The 19,232-nt window shown below is 41.1% G+C and overlaps 2 protein-coding genes across 2 annotated transcripts; one reads left to right on the top strand and one right to left on the bottom strand.

Moving 5' to 3' along the window:
- Nucleotides 1-159: 159 nt before the first annotated feature.
- LOC103713147 lies at nt 160-7,608 on the bottom strand. Its single transcript, XM_008799971.2, has 3 exons — nt 7,418-7,608; nt 6,116-6,610; nt 160-693 (listed from the first exon to the last, which is right to left on the bottom strand). Exons 1-3 carry the CDS (start codon nt 7,583-7,585, stop codon nt 160-162), a joined length of 1,197 nt encoding a protein of 398 aa, XP_008798193.2. The 5' UTR covers nt 7,586-7,608.
- A 6,089-nt stretch (nt 7,609-13,697) lies between these two features.
- Nucleotides 13,698-17,212, top strand: LOC103713118 (cation transporter HKT1-like). Its single transcript, XM_008799928.2, has 3 exons — nt 13,698-15,001; nt 15,455-15,682; nt 16,422-17,212. The coding sequence occupies exons 1-3, from the start codon at nt 13,818-13,820 to the stop codon at nt 16,624-16,626; spliced, it is 1,617 nt and encodes a 538-aa protein (XP_008798150.2). The 5' UTR covers nt 13,698-13,817; the 3' UTR covers nt 16,627-17,212.
- Nucleotides 17,213-19,232: the final 2,020 nt, after the last annotated feature.

Here is a 19,232-nt window from a genome sequence, read left to right on the forward strand (position 1 = left end):
GCCCCCTCTCTCCTCATTTGTTTACAAATACTACTTGATTTTATAGGACAACAAATACTTAGAAAGAATCTAAATCAAATGAACATCGATACGCCATCAAGAATATTGTTAAAAAGAATCAATACGTAATCCTTAATTTACCCGGTACCCCTCCTCTCCTTATGCCTCTGCTGCATTGAACTCACGATGACTTGCTCCGGACACCTTCACTCCAACCTCACCCTTCTCATCCCCAGAAACAAAATCAAGGCTATACAGCACTGGAATCAGGGCTACCGAGCTTAAGAAAACTAGCTCCGGCCCAAATACCCAAAGAACCAAGGGAAGGCTGGAGAAGAAGAGCCTATTCCCTAGGGTGCTCAGAAAGAGCCCTTTCTTTAGGAGCTTGGCCACATACTCTGGGGTCACCGGGCATGCCTCGACGGCCAAGGTGTTGATGAGCAAGTTAACTTGGGTTATGAACATGATGGAAAGACTGTGGCACAAAAAGGAAGAGAGCAAGGCCATGATCACAGTAGCACACTTCGAGGCCACCTCGAGATCGCTGTGGCGCCGCTTTTGCGACTTGTACATGTTGCTGGTGAAGGCCAGCAGGCCACAACTGATGAAGATGGAGATAGTAGCTATCAACGTCGAGCTCATGATAAAGTTTCGAAGCGTTTGCACAGCTAAAACGTTCTTCTTGTCATTGTCCTGCAGGAACACGAAAGCAACAGCAGCGGAATCAGAATCGGAATCAAATTTAAATACTAAAAAGGAGTAGAGATTATGTTTTGGGGGGGAGGCTGGGCATTCCTATTCCTCCCTGAAATCGGAATACGAATGGCAGACGGTCGCTCATTCTTATTTCCATTATAGAGTCGAACTCATTTTGATCAAAAATATTCTAAATTAAATTTGGAAATAATAAAATTTTGACTTTAACCTTCTATTTGGTACAAAGAATAGGCTAGAAAGAGGACAATCTATCCTATGTGTATTCGGTGAAATATGGAATATAGAAGAAACAAAAGAGACCGTGGATGATATTTATATAATATTTTTACCAAACTATCCTTTGATAAAAAAATATTGTTATTATCAATTTATAATACTTATTTAATGAACGAAATCCATTATTCACATGCTTCGTCCATCTTTCTTTGTATCCTCTCAATTTGGGAGGACACAAATTTGTGGAACAGGGTGGTCGGGCAATCTCTTCTTTTCATCCATCCTTTCTAGAATTTTCTAAACCAAACAATAGATCGGGATCGACCATCTTTCCTCTCATGAACCCAACTGAACACAGGGCAAGAGCATCCACGTATCCTCTTCACACCATGATGCCTCCTTTCTTAAGCAGGAATATTGAGTTTTGGCCTGATCCAAACCAAGGCTGCCTGGCGATAGTCATGGCGTGGTACTAGCCCAAGCCCAAGCTTGGTTTCTACAGACTGGCTCCTCGATCCACTATGGCAAGCTTGGTTTTTTTTCTTCTTTTCTCTTCTTTTTTCATTATTTTCTTCCGGGAGGCATTTGTTTGCCAGACGTGCACACGTGTGCTCGCCATCCAAATCTGATGTGGGCAAAATTCAATCCCAAATCCCAAAAGCAGCATATAGAGAACAAGCAGCTCAAAATTACCTTCGTCATCGCCATAACCCAAACTCTTGGGCCACCGGCGTTGACTCCGATGTTCGTCCGCCTCGGCCGAGTCCTGACCGCATGCCAGAGCCAGCTGTGGTAAAGAAGAGAGCAAAGGAGGCCCAATGCCACGAGAATGAAATCCAAGTACAGCCTTCTCCCTTCCATACCTCCCTTTCTCCTCTCTTGCGCCTTTCTTCTCCACAACTTAATTAGCGAACGAGGCTCTCAAGTTGGGGCTCGAATTGGAGCCAATTTATCGGCGTCCAAGCTGGTGTCTACGTCCAGATAAAGCTCTCAGTGTGCCAAACTATGCGACGGTGACAGGAACCTGGTCGAAGCGAACGAACGGTATATTGCGTGAGACGTACGCAATCGGATATTAGATAATGGACAGGTGAGGATCGTTGTGATCATCGCAGGGGGTCGCAAGAATTCAAAGCTCCCCCACTTCTAAAAAACAATACCTAGTAGAATAAACTAGATTAATGCTTTTGACTGGACCGTGACATTTGGTTCGAGTCTCTTTTGACCTTACATGGGTATGAACCGAGCCAGTAATGTAATCGAATTACACTTTGCATCATAGAGATAGGTGCTTGTGGCTTCATCTCGAACCCAAACAAGCTTCTTATCGAATGCTCTACTTCCTTTGTACTGAAGCACAGAAGCAGTTGGTATTTTTTCAGAGAGGGCTTGTTGCAGTTGAAATTAGTAAATGAAAAAAAAATAAAAGAAAAAACGTTTGGTGCTGCTCAGCTCATGCAGGGGCTGGCTAAAGGTGACGGATAGGACAAGCACTGAAGTACACCTTCAATCCCTAAACCAACGGTCCATAGATTTCCATTTAGAAGTCGGGGTCGAGGTCAACGAGTTCACATCGTTGATGGTAGGTACACCGTACTGTCCTGGGACAACATTAGTAACAGATACGGAATTGGCTGAGCGAATTTCGGGAAGTAGAGCACTTGAGTTTGGTTTTGTTATTACGGTAACATGTTTGGTTGCAAAAAAAAAAATTATAAAGGAGGAAAAAAATAAAATTATATTTATAAAGAATTTTATTCTAAAATGTACATAGCGAACTTTGGGAGAATTATTGGATATATATACGCATACATACACACATATATGTATATGTATGTATGTACAAACGTATGTAAGTATAGGTGAAAATGCACTACTTGAGTGTATTTGCTGTATAAAATGTCTAGAGACTAAAAGTCATACACTTTAAATTTTTCTTACCTATAAATTGAGTATAAAATAAATATGGTGGCAATATAGCTAGTAAGCTAAAATATATTATTTATTGTATAATTTGCAAATATAAATCATTGATCTTGATCTAAATTTTAGTTAATTTGGATGCTTCTAGACTATATAATAAGTTGAAGAAATGACATTATACCAATAAAATTGTCTATTTTCACCAATTCGACGCATGAGTAAAAAATCTTGAAATTACCAGCTTTTTTGTTTCGAAGCATTTGACGTAGCACAGATCATATTCAAGGATGTCAATTTTTATTTTGAAAGATTTTCCATTGATTTTTATAAAGTTTCTGCAAACCAATACACTCGAGTACATCGTATCCTAATCTATCCCTCACTATATATATGCACGTATGTGTGGAAAGAAAGAGATGGACTCTACTCATCTTCTACTCTTACAATAATCCAAGGCTTCACTCAAAAGGCTAGCTAGAAGGTATTATTCAGATTTCTTAGCCTTATATAAGTATCAAATCCTCACATACTCTCTACGTTTAAGTTTTGGTGTCTTAAACAAGCCAAAGTTGCTATACCTCCTCTCCGTAATCGAATAGTGTAGCGGAACAGAAAAACCATACCATTATGGATATGGTTAATTCAATGTTAATCAGTTTAGAAGCACCTGGGAACTTATGGGAGGAAGCTCTTTTTTAGCAGCCTGTTACATCCTAAATAGAATACCTTTTAAGGATAGTAATAAGACGCTTTTTAAACTCTAGAAAGGTAGAACTCCAAAATTAAATTACCTTAAAGTATGGGAGTTCATATCTAAAGTAAGTATACCTGAACCTAAGGAAAAAAAATTGGCCCTAAAACTAAAGATGCAATATTTATTAGATAGTAGTACAAATAGATTCTTTGTAATTAATTCCAAAATAAGTGACATCTCTAATAACACTCTCATCGAGGCTAGAGATGCTACTTATTTTGAAAATATTTTTTCTTTTAGAAACCAAAGAACTAATCAAATTCAATCTGATCTATCATCTAACCCTAGTCCTGTTGAATCAGAGGTTCCTTGTGATTCCAGAAAGAGGAAGAGGTCTAACCCTGATCAGGGACCTTCTAAACCTAGAAGGACCACAAGGACTAGAAAGAAAAAGGACTGGTAAAGATTTATTTACTTTTCTAGTTGAAGGTGAACCTCCATATTTACAGAGCCAATATCTTCACCTAGTGCCCTTTTCTGGAAAGAAGCCATCAACTCTAAATTCAACTCAATTATCCAAAACTAGACCTGAATCCTAACTGATCTTCCTGCATGTAGTAAACCATTAGGTTGTAAGTGGCTATTCCATAGGAAGCTTAGACCTGATGGATTGGGCTAGATTAGTAGCTAAGGGGTATAACTAAAAAAAAGAGTTTAGGTGATTTTGATACCTATTCCCCTATAGCTAGAATCTCTATCTTTAGATCTCTTCTTGTTATTGCTTTCATCCATAAGTTGATCATTCATTAAATGGATGTGAAGACTGTATTTCTAAATGGAGATGTATATGAAGAGATCTATATGGAACACTTCAAAGGATTCATTGTAAAGGGACAAGAGAACAAAATTTGCAAACTTGTCCTTATACGGTCTCAAACAGGCACCTAAACAATTGCATGAAAAATTTGATAGAACCATTCTTTTCTTTGGTTTATCCATCAATGATCATGACAAGTGTGTGTATTCCAAAATCATCGATGATGATTGTGTAACCCTTTTGTTTATATATCGATGATATTCTGGAACTTTTCTTAAAATCATATCTGAAGTCAAACAATTTCTTTCAAATCACTTTGATATGAAAGATTTCGGTGAAGCTGATATTATCCTAGGATAGTTCTGACTATATCAATCCATTGTGATAATAAGGTTGTAATAGAACTAACAAATCAAAAGAGTGTTAAGAAAAAGATGAACCAGCATATTCGGATTCGTCATAAATTTATAAGACAACTCAAGAAGAGTAATGTCATTTTCTTGGAATTTGTCAAGTTCAAAAAAACTGGCCTGGTCATTTAACCAAGAGTTTGTCTAGGAGCAAAGTTCTAGAATCATCGAGGGGGATGAGGCTTTAGCCCATTATTTGGTCACCAATAGTGGATACCCAACCTCTATGATTGGAGATCCTATGAAGAAAGTTTTATGTGGTAAAAACAAAACTGATTGAGTAATCATGTCGAAGCATAGTTTTCGAAGTATATCTCCTCCCATCCCTATGATGATTGCTCTTATCAGTGATAACAATATATATTGAAAAGGTTGAGTTATACTCTTAATAAGTCCAAGATAAAAAATCTATAAAAAATTTGGTCACAAATACCCATGGAGGGCTTACCTATGTAAGAATTGTTGTATAGTCCGTGAATAGGAGTTCGGGCTAACCTTAATAAAATTCTTATAAAAATTCAAGATACGAAATGCAAGGCCTTTAAATGGCGCTAATCGCAAAAAGATCCAATTGATTTGTACTGTGTATGTAATAAGTAGAAGTCTGAGTCAAAGGACCTAGTTCAAGGTCTCATCCACCATGGTTCCTTCATATAGATACTATCAAGACTAAGTGATGTTCAAGTCCACGAAACATTTCACCCATTCCACAATATAAGTTGCCTAGATTTTCTCTTTATAAATTTCTAAATTTAAATCTTTTAAGAGGAGATTGTTGGAGTTTTAACTTAAAAAAAGATTTAATTTTAAAAAATAAATATACTGGCTTTATTCTCTAAATTTTATATGGTTTAAAAATTTTAAAATTTTAATCCTTTTCTTCATATGCTTTTTCATAAGAGTTGTAACTCTTCTGAAAAGATTGTTAGTTCTGATTTATGTAGGTATGCAATGTTTCTGAAATATCGCATCTTCGAAAATGCCGCACCGGTTTTCACGCTTCCTTCTTCTTCAACAATACTTTTTAGTTTAGCACTATTCAAAGAATCATATATTTTTTTAAGAGAGTTTGTGGGAACAAGAAATTAAGTACTTAAAAAATTGAAGGCCTTCATGAATTTGCGAAAGAAAGTCGAGAATCATGCTTTTTAGCTCTCTCTCCTCATCTGTTTACAAATACTACTCGATCTTATAGGACAACAATTATTTAACAAGAATCTAAATCAAATGAACATTGATACGTCATCCAGAATTTTGTTAAAAAGAATCAATATGTAACCCTTTTCCATACCCCCAGCTTTACGCTTCTGCTGCATTGAACTCACCATGACTTATTACAGACACCTTCACTCCAACCTCACCCTTCTCATCCCCAGAAACAAAATCAAAGTTGTACAACACTGGAATCAGGGCTACCGAGCTTAAGAAAACTAGCTCTGGCCCAAATACCCAAAGAACTAAGGGAAGGGCGGAGAAGAAGAGCCTATTCCCCAGGGTGCTCAGAAAGAGCCCTTTCTCTAGAAGCTCGGCCACATACTCTGGGCTCACCGAGCATGCCTCGACGGCCAAGGTGTTTATGAGCAAGTTAACTTGGCTTATGAACATGATGGAAAGACACTGGCACAACAAGGAAGAGAGCAAGGCCAGGATCACGATAGCACACTTGGAGGCCACCTCGAGATCACTGTGGCGCCGCTTTTGCGACTTGTAGATGTTACTGGTGAAGGCCAGCAGACTGCAACAGAGGAATATGGAAGTAGTAGCCATTAGCGTCGAGGCCATGTTGTGGTTTCGAAGTGTTTGCACAGCTAAAACATTCTTTTTGTCATTGTCCTGCAGGAATGCGAAAGCAGCAGCAACGGAATCAGAATCAGAGTCAAATTTAAATACTAAAACGAGAGTAGGGATTATGTTTTGGGGGGGAGGTTGGGCATTCCTATTGGCAGATGGTCGCTCGTTTCCATTTTTATTATGGAGTCCAACTCATTTTGATCAAGGATGTTCTAAATTAAATTTGAAAATAATAAAATTTTGACTTTAACCTTCTATTTAGTACAAAGAGTAGATTAGGAAGAGGACAATCCATCCCCATGTGCATGTGGTGAAATATGGAATATAGAAGAAAAGAAAGAGATGATAGATGATATTATATAATATTTTTACCAACTATTCTTCGATAAAAAAAATATTGTTATTATCAATTTATAATTCTTATTTAATGAATAAAACCCATCCTTCACATGCTTCGTCCATCCTTTTTTGTATCCTCTCAATTTGGGAGGACACAAATTGGTGGAACACGGGCAATCTCTTCTTTCCATCCATCCTTTCTAGAATTTTTTGAACCAAACAATAAATGGGATCATTCATCTTTCCAATACCATCCATCCTTCCTCTCATGAACCCAACCGAACATAGGATAAGAGTCCAAGCCCAAGCCCAAGCTAGGTTTCTACAGACAGGCTCCTCGATCCACTAGGGCAAACCCGCCCAGCCCATTACATCCCCTAGAGCGTTTTTTTTTTTCATTATTTTCTTCCGGGAGGCATTTGTTTTGCCAGACGTGCGCACGTGGGCTCGCCATCCAAATCTGATGTGGGCAAAATTGAATCCCAAATCCCAAAAGCAGCTCAAAATTACCTTCGTCATCGCGATAACCCAAACTCTTGGGCCACCGGCGTTGACTCCGATGTTGGTCCGCCTCGGCCGAGTCCTGACCGCATGCCAGAGCCAGAAGTGGTAAAGAAGAGAGGAAAGGAGGCCCAAGGCCACGAGAATGAAATCCAAGTACAGCCTGCTCCCTTCCATACCACCCTTTCTCCTCTCTTACGCCTTTCTTCTCCACAACTTAATTAGCGAACGAGGCTCTCAAGTTGGGGCTCGAATTGGAGCCAATTTATTGGCGTCCAAGCTGGTGTCTACGTCCAGATAAAGCTCGGTGTGCCAAGCCTTGCGACGGTGACAGGAACCTGGTCGAAGCGAACGAACGGTGGCGTTAGACGTACGCATTCGGATGTTAGATAATGGACAGGTGAGGATCGTTGTGATTATCGTAGGGGGTCGCAAGAATTCACCCCCCACCCCTTCTAAAAAAACAATACCTAATAGAATAAACTAGATTAGTGCTTTTGACTGGACCGTGACATTTGGTTCGAGTCTCTTTTGACCTTTTATGGATATGAACCGATCCAGTAATATAATCGAATTGTACTTCGCTTCATAGAGATAGGTGCTTGTGGCTTCATCTCGAACCCAAACAACCTTCTTATCGAGTGCTCTCTGTGTCGTTCCTTCGCACTGAAGCAGTCGGCCGGGATTGTTTAAGCAATAAAACAACCGACTAATCATTTCCAGAGCAAACTAAGCTGCCCAGGGAAAGTTATCGGGTCTCCTTTCCAAAGCATAAAAATACGAATAGGGGGCTCATATCGGTTGTCGATCGGATATTAGGTTTCAACTGGCACGTGGGAATGATCAGAATATTCTCCGTGATTGATGGCATCTGCACCTTCTATTCCTTTTTTCTTGCAGGAAACCATGCTCCTCTTTTATTTGTTATTTTTTATTTTTTTTGGTAGAGTGGGAGGTAATCGTCAATAAAGCTAGGAACCTAGCAGAGAAACATAAACATGATTGACTACCAAGAAAAGCACTATCAGACGTAATCAGCATAGCCAGGTAAGATGGAACAGGTGTCATCTCCCTAAAGAGCAAAAATTTATTAGATGGACTATAAGTTATGTGCGCAAGAATTATTTTATTCTTGATTTATGATAGGTCCGATTTATCTAATAATTTTTTCTAAAGAATTAACACCGCCTTCCAGTCGGCAAAAAAAAAAAAAAAAAAAAAAAAAAGAAAGAAAAAAAAAAAAGAGAGGAAGGGGGCCTGTCAACACCATCCAACCGCCCATATCCATTTCTATTAATTTTGGAAGAGTTGACGTCCCCTCTATAATTGAGACGACAATACCACCGACCCCACATGTTTCGAAGCAATGACTTCTATAGGTAGTATTAAGAGTAACATGGTAGCTATGCTGGCCCATGGCATTCATCCTCTCGTCCTCCCGTATCATAATGGGCCGTAGAGCTTAATTAATGCACTACATTTTAGTAGCTAAGTCAATGTAAACTAAATTTTTCAACAGCAATCTCAATCACGAGCAGGGGCAGCCTAATCTTTAGACGACTTAAACGATCGTCTAAGGCTCCGGTCTAAAGAAGGCCCACCACAGAAAAGGCCTCAAATACAAAATGAAAAGAAAAAAGGCTTTATGTGAGTTTGCCTTAGGCCGGCTCACCGTAGAAAAAACATCAAAGACAAAACCGCGGAAATATATATATATATCCGTAAAATCAATATCAGGATAATGCTGTCAACCATAAAATTGTGATATTTCGAGAGCAGAACAGCCTTTCAAAATGTCTTTCTGGGTTTTAGCCAAACTTGAATTCGCTTGAGCTAATAGTTATTTAATTTGCAGGCAAATTTGACTCGAGGAAGGCTGCAAACATGCTGATCAGTGATACATCATGGCGTTTTAGTAGAAAACGTATGGTATTTTATCCCATATATCGACTCTTTTATGCTCTTTGATTTTAGGATGATTGGCTATAACTTTATTAAAAGGTGGGATTCCCTTTTTTGGTTTTTGAGGTACGAAGGGGGACTGTTCTTTGTTGGCCATGAGAGGGCCTGTTCAGTTGAACTTAGTAAATGAAAAGAAAAAGGGAGAAAAAACGTTGAGTGCTGCTCAGCTTCTCCACGGGCTAGCCAAAGGTGGCAGATACGTAGTTGGTCGAAATTGGTTATGGGCTCTCTCAAACTAGACTTTTCTGTAAATTTGAAGCTTGTGGCCATTCTGCATTCTAGTGCTTTTTTAAAAAGACTCATTCAGATATGGAAAGAGATACAGTGGCTTAGTCTTCTGAGATCAACAAAACAGAGCTATTCACGTTCAAAAAAGAATGGTACAAAAAGCTGCTGCTTCGTTCACAGGACTCAAATGGGTTCGGAGGCCCGTCTTTTTTTCTTTTTTTTTTGCTTAGGCAGGTTATTCATACAGTGCGTGTATGAATACACCCAATAAAATCAAAATATACTAGCTCGTAGAGTGCTAGTGGCAGCTCCCCCTCCCCTGACCAAAGAGTGTACCCTAAGTGGTAAGCCATATAAGTAACCACCAAGTCGGCCACCCCATTAGCTTTTCTGAATACATGCTTAGCTTGGAAGGCCACCTCATCCCTCATCATCATCCCTATGCCCTGTATCAGGGGGTGGTCCGTGCTCTCACCCCTCGCCCCCCTCTCCGAATCCACTCGATAACTGTGGCCAAGTCGCCCTCCAGAATGATCGAACTAGCCTGCAGCACCACCCGCGCATGTCAAGACCAGCCCAAGCAGCTCGCAACTCAGCCTCCAAAACCGACGTGTCAAATAACTGGCAGCCACCTGCTGCTACCATCCTGGAGTGCGGACTCCGTATAACAAAGCCTGCACCGCCCCGCGTACCTCCATCCAGTACCGATCCATCGAAGTTGACCTTGAGGAAGCTTGGGGGTGGGGGCTCCCAGGTAAAAAACATCGTCTGAGGAGCTGCCGGAGCAGAGAGGGAACCCCATGTGTCCCGAGTTGTCAAATGTCTATCTGAAGAGGGGGTGGGCCTGATCTCCATAGCTTGTGCACGAGCGAACTCCGCAACAAACCTCGGTGACACCCTGCGCTCGCCGAAAGTATGAGCGTTCCTTGCCAACCAAATCTGATATGCTGTGCAAATCGCTCTGATGGCCTCCTGACATGTCCGCGAATTAGCCAACTACTGTCGTATCATCTGTAGAAACTATAGCCTCTCACTTCGGACCTCCTGCGGGATCTCTGTCCACTGCCATATCGACCTCGCCTATGTACACTGGAAAAGCACATGGTCTACCGACTCCTCAGCACCACATGTCCTGCACTCTGCGGGGATCCCCCAGCCATACCTACTCAGCATTGCTCTCATTGGAAGGTAGTCCCACATCACCTTCCATAAGAAGAGTGCTGCCCTCGAGTGAAGCCCAGATCTCCAGATCCAAGTACAATCCGGCCCCGACTCATGCTCCAACTGGATAACACGGGAGAGGTCTCCCAATCTAACACTGGCCCGACCGAGGTACCCCAAACGCTGACATCTGACCCCGCACATGCTAATACCGGAAGGGACTGGATCCTCTCAGCTAGGTGTACCCCGAACAACTGTTGTAGCCTAGCCTCATCCCACTCCGCCCCTCCTGATGTTAAGAGGTCGCACACCCGTAGCCCCTCCACTGCCTCAGTATCAACCATGGTCAGCTAGCACCTCAGGAGAAGGGTAGCCACCCACAGATCACCAGTCACATTGATGCTTCGTCCATCGCCTATCAGCCACTTGGTGTTTGCCGACGCAATCGGCAAGTACCTTCCAATCTCGTGCCACGTGAAAGAGACTCGACGACCACTCTGTGCCACCTCTGAGCCCTCTCGTCCATATCTGACTGCCATCATCTGACTCCAAAGCCCGTATGGCTCTAACATGAACCAAACTGCATGCCGAGCAATGAAAGCCTCACGCCTCTCCAGGAGGGACTGCACCTCTAGACCACCCTCACTAGTGGGAAGGCAGACCTGCTCCCGGCCACCAGATGCACCCCATGGCGTCTACCGTGTGACCCCCACAAGAAGCTCCGAAGAAGTTGCTCGATCCTCAACAGAGTCGTCTTCGGTACCACAGTGTTGGCCATGAGATATACCGGCATGGACCCCAACACTGATCTAACCAGTGTCAATCTCCCCATCATGGATAGGGATGACGCCCTCCATCCTTCCAACCTGCTCTGGACCTGCTGTACCAGACCCGAACACTCTGCCACCCGTAGTCTCTGGCCAGTGATAGGGACTCCCAGGTAGGTTATTGTTCCTTCCTGCTCCGGTATCTGCAGTATCCTTCGGATCTCCTGTCTGACTCTGGTCTCCGTGCTAGGGCTAAAATGAATGGCTGACTTTCGGAAGTTTACTCTCTGGCCGGATGCCGCGCAGTAGCCCGCCAACACCCTGCGGAGGACCCGTGCCTCAGAAACCCCAATTCTGGTCAGGAGAAGACAATCGTCAGTGAAGAATAAGTGAGAAATAGGTTCAGCCTCCGGTGTTGGAACATAGGCCTCCATCTTCCGGCTGGCGCACACTCTCTGCAAAGCACAGGACAAAATGTCAGCACATATAATAAATAATTATGGAGATAAGGAACATCTCTGACGCAGCCCCATCGTGGACTCGAAGAAAGATGACGGTGTGTTATTGACCAATATAGAGAACTTTGGCCCCCGGACACACCCCATGATCCATCCAATCCACCGCCTGTGGAAAACTCTACATGATCTTGTCGTAAGTCCTCTCCATATCCAGCTTGACTGCCATTAAGTTTCGCCACTTCAGTGCTTGCTGAAGATCCCACATCATCTCCTGGACTAACATAACGTTGTAGGAAATGTTTCTACCGGCTACAAAAGCCTCCTGCTCTTGAATGATGATACCAGACAATAGGGGCTTCATCCTACCCACCATTATTATGGCTACAACCTTGTACAAGGTTGTGCGCAAACTAATGGGCCTGAAGTGATAAAGCTCCGCCACCTCCTTCAGTATGAGCATGATGAAAGTGACCTTCCAATTCTTAGGCATCGCTGCCCGGATAAAGAAGCATTGAATGGCCTCCACCACAGCTCTCCGAATGATACCCCAATACTGCCGAAAAAAGAAGGGGGGGGACCGTCAGGTCCCGGGGCCTTATCCACTTCCAGAGCCCAGACTACCTCCTATAGCTCCCGTGCCAATACCGGCCGGATCAAGGTTGCATTCTTATCGTCATCAATACCTATATCCACCCTCGGAAGGTGGTCTCCATCACTAGCGTCCTCATCCTCCGTCCATCTGGCGCGAAAAAAGTCAAGTAAGACTTGTCTGATGGCAAGCTCACCTTCCACCCGATGGCCAGACCCATCTCGTAAAGAGTAGATCACACTCCGCTATCTCCGAATAACCGTCGTCCAATGAAAGAATCTAGTATTACGATCATCCTCACTTACCCACTGAACACAAGATTTTTGTTGCCGTTAGATCTTATGCTGCCGTAGCAGTGAGTGGTGAGTCGCTAGAAGCCCCGAAGGTCGACCATATCATCCACCGGGAGCACGCCTCCTAGGCCCGTCTTTGAGATGGTGCTGGCCTGTCACGCGGAGACCCTCCAAGTCTACTCGGTACTGCGTTCTAGAAATTTTGGCCTGATGCTTTAGGAATTGCTGCAGAATCTCTTGATCTTTTTCACATCTGCCCCTCCTCTTGGTTTCTGAGCTCAATTTCATAAACCAACCCGAGAGCAGAATATGCTTTGGAATCAAATGTGTAAGCCAGAAGAGCATTTACCAAGGCATGAAATTTAGCTGACACTAATTGGATTACACGTGGATTAAATAAAATATCGACCCACTAAACCTACTTCTCAGATAATAAACCCTAACGTGGCAATAATCTAGGCAGCCATGATTGAACTGCTGTAATTTGAAATTCCAAAAGATTCTTTGTGTATATCACTTGCTGCTAATTGGAACTGCAACCAGTCCAGGATTGTCGCTCTCTTTTTCCCTGTAATGCAAATAGTATTATAAAATTCAAGTACTTCCAAATTTTAACACGAGATACAGATAGGAATCTCCCTTTTATTTCTCATTAAAGAAATTGATAATTGACTCTAGCCTTAATCATTCTGGTTCGGGTTGTGTCTTTTGCACGAAAGAACGATTCATCCTCTTTCGCATCATCGACTGTTAGATTGTACCATGCATAGATATCAAAATACTCCAAATCCTTTCATTTATCCGTCTGATCTCTGGATTAGTGCGACGATCGGTGAATTCTTCTTTCACCCTCGTACCTGCCTTCCACCCATGCCATTGCCTATATAAACCCAGTCCTCCTTCCCCTAGCCCCGTCAAGCTTCATCTCCCTGAAGTTTTTCCCAGATATATATGGAGATGGCCATCTTTTTGGGGCAATTAAAGAACTATGCTCATGCCTTCATAACCAATAGAATTCATAGTTTCGCACGTGCGAGCAGATGCATCCGGGAGCTCGTCATGTTCTTGTATCGCTTCTTCTCCTTTCGTGTAAGCCCATTCTGGATCCAGCTATGTTATTTTGTTTCTCTTGCCTTGTTGGGTTCTCTAGCTATGATGGTGCTTAAGCCGGATAACCCCGCCTTCGGTCCTAGGTACGTTGATATGCTGTTCATGTCCGTATCCGCACTCACGGTTTCAGGTCTGGGGACTGTTGAAATGGAGAACTTCTCGAGTTCTCAAATTGTTGTCCTCGCTCTTTTGATGTTCTTGGGTGGGGATGTTTTAGTTTGCTTGCTAGGCCTTCTATTTAGAAGATCTCGGCATGATAACAGACCAGAGATTACCAGCAGTAGAAGAGTTGATTCCATTGGTATCGAACTTGACTCTATGAAACCCTCAAACACCTTAGATAACATCGAATTGGGCCGAGATGTTTCAGGGACTCCCATAGATGATGGTAAGGATTTGATGTCAAGTTGCATACGATATTTAGGATCCGCGGTGTTGTGTTTTGTTATTGTATTTCATGTAGTGGGTTGTTTAGCGATCTTTTTGTACATAATTCTTGTTTCAAGCGCCAGAGATGTGTTGAAGAGGAAGGGTATCAACAACTTCCTGTTCTCCATATTCACCACTATTTCTTCATTTGCGAATGGAGGCTTGATATCGACGAATGAGAACATGTTAATCTTCAATAACAACCCGGGTCTCTACCTGATAATTATTCCTCAAATTCTTGGGGGCAATTTGCTGTTCCCTCTGTGCCTTAGACTGGTGATATGGGCTCTGAGGAGGTTGACCAAAGCTGTGGAGTTCGAGTACATGTTGAAGAATCCATCGGAAATACAGTTCGGTCATCTGCGCCCAGACTTGCAGACTCTCTTCTTGTCCCTCACTTGCATTGGATTTATAGCAGCTATGGTTGCATTGTTTTGCTCCATGGACTGGACTTCAGCAGTGTTTCAAGGGCTCAATTCCTATGAGAAGCTTGTCAGTGCGTTATTCATGGCAGTGAACTCTCGGCATTCCGGGGAGAACTCCATCGACATCTCCCTTGCCTCTCCATCAGTTATTGTGCTGTTCATTCTTATGATGTCAGTTCTATCTCCTCCCCCCAGTACTGCACCTAGTCTTCACTCCTTCGCTGTTCTTTTTCTTTCTAAAAGATTATCTATTTAAGAATTCTTCAAGTGGTCTGCATGAATGTGACTTGACTAACTTAGTCCAGTCTTTTCTTTCAAGCAACAACGAAAAAGAAATAAAATAATCTTGACAACAACTACCAGCACAGTTAGTTGATGCCTCAAGGACTTTAACATTCATGAAGTATTCTTTAATAGGGTATTAATTTTGTTTTGGGAAAGAAATGGCGTGGATTCTATGCACATCATGCATCCTTTTCTGTTTCTCGGGTATACGAATCCAAGATCTTTAGTTGTTTTCTTGGATATAGAACTTTGGATGAAATAGTTTCATTATTTACAATCATAAACCTTGATTTCTTTGACTCAAAGATGAGTTCCTGAAACCTATCATCTTGTTTTCAGGTACCTTCCACCTTCCGTATCCTTTGTACCCATTCATGAGAATGAATCGAGCTCTGAAGGAGATAGAAGGGAAAACGAGAAAAGTTGGTCGCCGGTGGACAACTTATTGTTGTCGCAGCTCTCCAGTATTGTCATCTTCATCATCATGATCTGCATCACGGAGAGAAAAAAACTGACAGAAGATCCACTCAACTTCTCCACCTTGAATGTAATCTTTGAAGTGACAAGGTAAAGCTCACATTCTCCCACCTCTTTGCTATGAACAACCTTTTAATTTATAATATAAGATTGTTTTTTTTTTTTTTGAGGGAAAAGAGTTGCTCTCAGTTATTTCCCTTCGAATGAATTGATGAAACCTCCCATCCTTGTCTCTCTAAAAAAATCCATTGGCCAGAGAGATTGGATATAGCCAATCAAATTTAATACAATATAAATCAAAATTCATCGTTTTAGTACCGAACACCGTATCGGTGCCACGCTAGCACAATATTGATACAGTACGGTACAGAATTTTTTTGACGTACCGAGTATCGGGATCCTCCCGTACTGAAAATCGGTCATATTCAGACTGGACCATGATGTAAATTGATAGTGTCGTGTAACTATTAAATGCCTCATGCTGCTTAACTTCGTCTCTTTGCATTAAAAAGGGGGACATCCTGCTTACGTTTCATTAATTAAACTGATGAACCCAAAACTCTAAAATCCTTCAAGATTTTGTCTTCCAAGTGATCCCTGGTAATGAGATCAGCATCTACCGTTCAGCCTTGCATTAGTTTTCAAGTTCATGATTCCGTCCGAGAGAGATGCTAATTGATTCTCCCCAGTCGCATGCATGGTCCATTCAACTGTTTCCCAGTTCCTGATGGCCTTAAATAGAATCAGAATATCATAGAAATCATTAAAAAAAAATAAAAGCTAGTGAAAATTCTTAACCTTAACTTTATGTTCTCCATCTTTGTTGCAGTGGATATGGAAATGTCGGACTGTCGATGGGCTACAGCTGTTCGCGCTTTCTACGACTGCATCCTGATGCACATTGTCTGGACAGAGCATATAGTTTTTCAGGGGCATGGAGCGATGAAGGGAAGTTGATATTGGCCATTATCATGCTTTATGGAAGGCTCAAGAATTTCACCATTGAAAATGGTAAAGCTTGGCAGTTACTATAAGTTGTGATATCTATATGCTCTTCCTAAGATTGAGAAAACCTGGAAGGCTCAAGAATTTCACCATGGAGAATGGTAAAGCTTGGAAGTTACTATAAGTTGTGATATCTATATGCTCTTCCTAGGATTTAAAAAACCTGAAAGAGTTGCTTCGAGAGAGAGAAAAAAAGAAGAAGACAGAACCTAATAGAGAATGCCTGAGCTGTTGCTTCTGTTGGTGGAAGCCATTTCTCAGGCGAACTCTGGCAAAGGGAAGCTCAGCTTGTAGACCAATCCTATGCGCAGAATGCATTCACAAGAAGCCATGAACGGTCATTTAACGATGCTTGACAACAGCAATGTACCGTATATTTCTTTTAGCAAAGCGGTAGCTATGTATTCCAAGTAACAGAGAACAGCTGAGCAAGAAGGGCAGAGATGGGCAAGGAGGTTTCTCTCTCCAACTAAGCTCTTAGCTGACATCGTCGGTAATTTCATCAGTGTATCTCATGGGATCCTTCAAAACAACCATATTTACGCTGTAGTTTTTGTCAATGTGAATCAATTGCAAGATTCACTAGAGAGAAATGATACCCATTACTTCCTAATATTTGCCACCATTTCATCCTTATTAGTGTCCAACTAGATTAGGTGCGTGAGGACCCATACGAGCGTGTGTTTAGTCCTACATCAGTTATTTGTCGAAAAATTTTTGGATACTTATATAGGATCAAGGAGTCCAAATAATATCTTCCGACTAGCCTTTTTGGGTGAGGTCATGGATTGTTATAAATGATATCAAAGCGAATTTGATCCATAGCCTATATGGATTAAGGGACACATGAGCCAATCGTGGTGCTTGTGATTAGATTTGAATGGATTTGAATCATTAATCTGATGAGGATGTCAAGGTTTAAACGGAAAAAATATGTGAGGATCTGTGTGGGCATGTGTTTAGTCCTATATTGATTTTTTGCCAAAAAAATCTTAGGTACTTATACTTGATTACGTAACCCAGATAATATCTTTCAGATAGCTATTTTGGATGAAATCGTGCTGTTAAAATGGTGAACCCACAAGAATAGAGCTTGTCGCCTTCACAAGGCTACCCTCACTGCCTTAGAGTCCATCCTATGTCTTGATCATCTGTCTGCACTAAGAATATTGCATCAATCATCCATCTCAACAAAAATGAAAAAGGTCCCGGATTCAAGTCGTGGGAAGCCTTTTTTTCATGCCATCTCATCCAAGTATATACCACAGGGATTACGTCCCCAATAATTGCATAATGGATGGTACACCTTGGCACTGAAATGCTATTAGATTTCTTTTTTTCTTTGTTTTCTGTTAAGAGAGAGTGAAAGAATTAGGCCGGGACCCATTCCAAAATTTATTTAAATAACTGAACTACCAGTTAGCCACGGCTGTGTACAAAAAGCAAATTGCAACAGATTAGGTAATCCAGTGATTATAGGTAGAATTCTGAAAAACAGAGTGCTGTAATGTTGTTAAGAGAATGAAAAGAATGAAAGAAGAATTACTGGACAAATACTGTTGGTTGAGCTAAGAAGATTGCAAGGGAATGTCATAGATGAAATGGATGTGGGATTATCTTTTAAACCCTAAGCAAGTTTGGTGTTGGTTGATAAGAATCAAAATTACTTGGAACATTAGATTTCTTTTAATCTTTTCTGGTGACTGGTTATCTTTTGCCATGAGGTTGTTGGCTGATTGTTCATGGTTATCTTTTCCCGGAGTAGAACAAACATGAACCTAAAAAAATTGAAAGGGCCCATTCAGGAACAATAAAATGACATCGTGATTTGAATTTCGATGAAACAATACATCAATGAGAGGTTAGTTCAATAAGTTCAGTAACTTCTTTTTTTTATAGGTACGGGAACAAAAACTCATCTTATGTTTTTTGAAAAATAGAAGATGCTTTCCCCTACCTCTATTTTTTTATTTTAAAATAATTTCAAAAACAGTTATTAATGGTATTAGAAGAACGGTTGTATTAGGGGTATTTGTGCAAAAACAGTGTTATATGAGGGTGCAGAAATATGTAAATTTTAAAAAGGTATTCATGCAAATTTGAATTTTTCAAAGGATATTCATGTATAAGACCCTAAAAAAAATAACAAAATGTGAAAGCATCTTTAAATAAACTCATCATCTAATTCATTAACATGACAATGCAGTTCCATCAACTTATCTTTGGCTTCGTATGGATCAAGACGACCTAGAAAAGTCTATATTGAATAAAATGTGGAAAAATAAGAGCTATGGAAATATAAAAGTTGCTTTTCTTTTAAGAGTAGAAATATCCCACAAATAAGTGTGTGGTAGCTTTATTGGCTTGTTGAATAAATGATACCATGATCCAACAGATATGATATAGATTTACTTAAAAACCAAGGAACTCAAGTGCATAGAGGATCTTACAGAATCAATTATCTTGATTGAATTGAATTTATGACAAATTAGAAATCCTCCCTATATCAAGGAAATTTTATAAATTGCATGCTAATTAACAAACTTAGGTGTGACTTAGAATTCTGATGCAAATTTATTAGTTTTTTCTTTTCCATGTCTACTGGATTTTTGTTTCTCATTAATAGCTTTTTTAT

Source organism: Phoenix dactylifera, chromosome 9, assembly GCF_009389715.1.
Source record: "Phoenix dactylifera cultivar Barhee BC4 chromosome 9, palm_55x_up_171113_PBpolish2nd_filt_p, whole genome shotgun sequence".
In the NCBI taxonomy this organism is placed as follows: Eukaryota; Viridiplantae; Streptophyta; class Magnoliopsida; order Arecales; family Arecaceae; genus Phoenix; species Phoenix dactylifera.

Coding starts and splice junctions, on each gene's coding strand:
- LOC103713118 (XM_008799928.2), top strand. CDS start 13,818: ATGGAGATGGCCATCTTTTTGGGGCAATTAAAGAACTATGCTCATGCC. Junction 15,002..15,454: donor GTGCTGTTCATTCTTATGAT/GTCAGTTCTATC, acceptor TCTTGTTTTCAG/GTACCTTCCACCTTCCGTAT. Junction 15,683..16,421: donor GTAATCTTTGAAGTGACAAG/GTAAAGCTCACA, acceptor TCTTTGTTGCAG/TGGATATGGAAATGTCGGAC.
- LOC103713147 (XM_008799971.2), bottom strand. CDS start 7,585: ATGGAAGGGAGCAGGCTGTACTTGGATTTCATTCTCGTGGCCTTGGGC. Junction 6,611..7,417: donor GGGTTATCGCGATGACGAAG/GTAATTTTGAGC, acceptor GCATTCCTGCAG/GACAATGACAAAAAGAATGT. Junction 694..6,115: donor AGGTTGGAGTGAAGGTGTCT/GTAATAAGTCAT, acceptor GTGTTCCTGCAG/GACAATGACAAGAAGAACGT.